General features: G+C 40.0%; 1 protein-coding gene across 1 annotated transcript; it reads right to left on the reverse strand.

Annotated features, from left to right (window-relative positions):
- Positions 1–4,025, reverse strand: LOC103481417 (carbonic anhydrase 4-like). The gene is made up of 9 exons (XM_008436821.1): positions 4,006–4,025; positions 3,755–3,830; positions 3,630–3,656; positions 3,382–3,552; positions 1,899–2,047; positions 1,718–1,813; positions 1,561–1,636; positions 599–762; positions 1–510 (listed from the first exon to the last, which is right to left on the reverse strand). The coding sequence occupies exons 2-9, from the start codon at positions 3,828–3,830 to the stop codon at positions 334–336; spliced, it is 936 nt and encodes a 311-aa protein (XP_008435043.1). The 5' UTR covers positions 4,006–4,025; the 3' UTR covers positions 1–333.

Raw genomic sequence — 4,025 nt, forward strand, 5'->3', positions numbered from 1 at the left:
AAGGTTTTTATCTTCACTACAATGTGCGGATCATGCCAGAGAACAAACAACTTCTTCCTAAATCGGAGTTACACCTTAAACCTTCATCACAAACTTAAAACTGCTTCAGGTTCCATTTTAGTGCAATTTAAACACGCAGACGTTTCTGCAAAGTGCAACAAGAACCACAACAAGAATAAACAAGTAAAAAAAACAACTGGTGCATTTGTGTCGCATGGTTAGTTCAAGACAGGCAAGTCTTTTCACTCTACACACATACAAAAACGGCAACATGAGGTTTGGCACTTTATGCATGTTTTATCCAAAAGTTGACCTTCCACCTCAGCTTTTGTTTTAATATCTTGCCATTATGAGGGCAAAGGTCATCAGAGCCAGAGAGTAGCCAGATTTGGTGGAGGAGCTTGCCTTGGGCTGCGTTGAGACCGGCTGAGACGGCTGGGTGCTTCGATACACATGAACCATCAGAGAAGTGGAGTTTTTGATGTACACGCTGGAGCTGAAGAGGTCGATCTGAAGGGAGGATCGACAACGCTTAGCCTCATGGGAAGAAACCACTCTGTAAGATCCAAATCAGAACCTCCCTTACGGAGACACTCACCAGGTTTTTGCTGACTTTAATCGGTTCCTTGAACACGGTCCAAACTACGGCCTCGTTACAGACCGGAGTGGTCAGGGAGCCGAGGTAGCGGTAGTAATTGGATCGGTTCACGCCAGAGAGGAGATCGTCTAGAGAAAGATCACCTTGGATTGTGATCTTCTCGCCTGAGGAGAGAAAGGAGCATCAAAGTGAGGAGATTCAACTCAAAAACAAATACACTTTACCACACGATCCCCTAGTGGTCCTGTGAGGTACTGCACGTAAACGACCGTTAAATGTCAAAGTGCGACGCCTGCACTTCGCTTATCAAAAGATTATGTTCAAAAATAATAATGATAGATAAGTGGCTTAAAACTCAAAAGAAAAACTGAAGATACCAGCAAGTCACACCTGCTGAGATCATTGTGTTGTTCTGGAGCGACTCGGTTCTTTTGAACGGCTCTATGCCGTGAACGAGTCTCACTTGCAGAGAACTGTTACAACTTTGCTTGCTAATGCTCTTCTCACATGTCAACAGCTGTTGTCATTTTCCTTTAACACAACTGATGGAAGTAGGTGGTTAATTTTTTTATTTAATGGTGCAGAAGAAGATTTTTGTTTCTGCCAAAGCAACTCGATTCTATTTTTCTTTTATTGTGCGTCTAAATTACAAATAGGCCTAAAATGTTATAAATGGACACAAGATGACTTCTTTTTTAATTTCCATGTAGAAAATTTATAATTACTGCTTTCAGAATATGCAAATAACTCTAAACGCCATGAGTATACCTCTGTGGGGCCAGTCACATGTACAAAACAGCCTCACCCTTCTTATTAATAAACAAAGAAAACAACATAGACTAATATTTTCATTTCGGCTTGTATATATTGAGATGTGTTACTGTGTAATTTCAAGTTAGGTGGTTTGTTAACTAGGTTAAGTCTCAGCCTGAAGAAGTTTCAGAAACACGGCCACGGCTTACCAGTATTTGAGATGCTTGTCAAGTAGGAGGTCAAAGTCTTCCAGCTCGCTGGCTGATCATCTACACCTGTCAGCTCCTTTAAAAGTGAGGAGAGACGCTGATAAAGCAGCTGCAGAAAATGAAAAAAGCTCTCAAACGTGACGTCATGTCTGCTCACCTCAATCAAGAAACCGAGAGCAGCGAGTCCTTCAGAATCCTTCACAGCGAGGGTGGTGTTCCGGCTGTAAGTCGACTTGGTGTTTACAATGTGAAGCTGAAGGAGGAATGAAAACAAAATATGTTTTTAAAGAAAGTTAACACACACCAGGCTAAAAGGTTTGCATGAAGATTAGAAATACCTCCATGGGGAAGCGCTTGCCGTCCACAGTATGCTCCGATCCGGGCTCGGCCGTCCCGTTTCCCCAGTGAAGGTGGAACTGCAGGCTGTCGTAGCTCTCAGACAGGCCTCCTCCTGAGATCTTGACTCCAGTAGTGAAGGTCACTTTGACTGGAAGAAACGAAGATAAACTGAAGCTCTAGGTGACTACAAATTTCCTCTAACACCACAAACCAAATTTCCGACAAACCACAGCACACCAGATTTATCACTGTTTGGACTCAAGTGGATCAACATTTAAACTCTCTACATCAGGGATATCAAACTCATTTTCCATTTGGGCTAAAGCAAGATCATGAATGCTCTTAAAGGGCCGGATGTGCCAGAATGTATTGATAAAAAGTACAATATCATTGAATTCTTAAAGTTAAATAATATTATTGAACATCTTTTTCAAAACAGAATCGCAAAAAGTGCATTTTGCATCCCACATCGGACTCTGCTCCAGATGTATTTTCTTCTGGTTCTGACATGGCCGCCATCTTTAATCTGGTCTCAACGGCTGGATGACCAGCGGCGCCCTCTGCTGGATGGCAGCCAAACTGCAACTGTAAATGAAGGTCTAAGCGGCATTTAGTTGATTGGGATTCATTTTAATTTTAATAAAGGACTAATCATCCCAAAAACTAAATGTTTCTATTAAAGTCAAAAGTGACATATGAACTGGTATGAGTTTTATGTCTGCTATCTGACTCACCAGTCAGAAACCTCACCACTTCACTCGTTATAATGCCAAATAAATTAATTTATGCAGCATTGACTTCAATTCTAAATTAAGTTGACATAGCCTCAAAGTTGAAGTCAGGTTAATTGAAACAAGTTAAACTAACTGTATCAAACTAAATTTATTTGCATTGGTTTAAATTGACAACTTAATAAATTTGATGAATTAACTTGGATACTTAATTCAGTTAATTATTTGTGACTAAATGAAACAACTTATTTAAGTCAGATGAAAGAAAAAGTCAGGCCCGAAAAATTCAGTTTTTGTTTTTCTTCAATTAAAAATATGGATTATTCACAATTTATCATAGAGAAAATTGTAAATAAGAACATTTTCTGCCCTTTTTAGATAACATAAACCAAACCCAGATGTTGAGGCTATATGTGTAAAATGGTTAGAGAACTAGACTCTGCAACTTTTGAGTTGATGTTTATGCACATCTGAGCATAAGTACTCAGCATTTTCAACATATCACAGTAAGCAAAATTTGGAGTTTCATTTGAAAGCTATATGTTTGTTTACTAAATGCCCGTTTACCGCGTCTGGAAAAACTAATTAAAGATCTCAAGAAGGTTCTTTATCTGGTTAAATAAATGTTAATATTATATTTTTTTCCCATGACGTCTCTCAGTTTAGAGCTAATGTTTGTGATCCAGCGTTTGATTCATGCAATTTATCTGGCCGCGAAGAGATGCTGCGCCCTTGCAGTCTCACCACATACCAGTATCCCCTGTATTCTCAATTCTCTCCAAGGCGGATTTGCTGTTATATCCCTCGAAGGTGAACTCCGTCAGGTTTTCGTCCTCCGTCGCGCTGCCAGACACGATGTTGATGGGCGACTGACGCGTCCCGTTGCAGTGCAGCGCAGCGAGGCTCGGCCAGGTGCTTTCACCTGCGGCAGAGAGACGGAGCTGAGCGGCTGCAGCGAAATGATGTTGGAGCGCACGGAGGAAACCGGCGGATACTTACTGCAGTCTGGGTCATGGTAGCACCACTCTGGGAGAGAATTAAACCGGTTAGTAGGTTCCGTTTAAGTATGTGCATATTATTTTATTATTGTTATTATTTTCTTTTTTTTTCCTTTTTTTTCTTACCGACCGTGGATGAGTCACAATAAGCACTTGGTGCAAGGACGCACGCAGCAACAGCGATTATTGTCATAAAATTCATCTGAGGAAGAAAAAAGAAAACATGAAAAATACGGATAAAACTTTAAAAAAAAAATGTTTTATTTGCATTTAATAATTAATTAAATGCAAATAAATAAAAAATTTAAAATCAAATTTGCTGATTAGAAAGGGAGGAAAAGTACAAATATTTAAAACGTCAGTCCAGCTGCCCCTACCTTTGATTACAGGTGTTTCC

Source organism: Poecilia reticulata, linkage group LG19, assembly GCF_000633615.1.
Source record: "Poecilia reticulata strain Guanapo linkage group LG19, Guppy_female_1.0+MT, whole genome shotgun sequence".
NCBI classification, from domain to species: domain Eukaryota; kingdom Metazoa; phylum Chordata; class Actinopteri; order Cyprinodontiformes; family Poeciliidae; genus Poecilia; species Poecilia reticulata.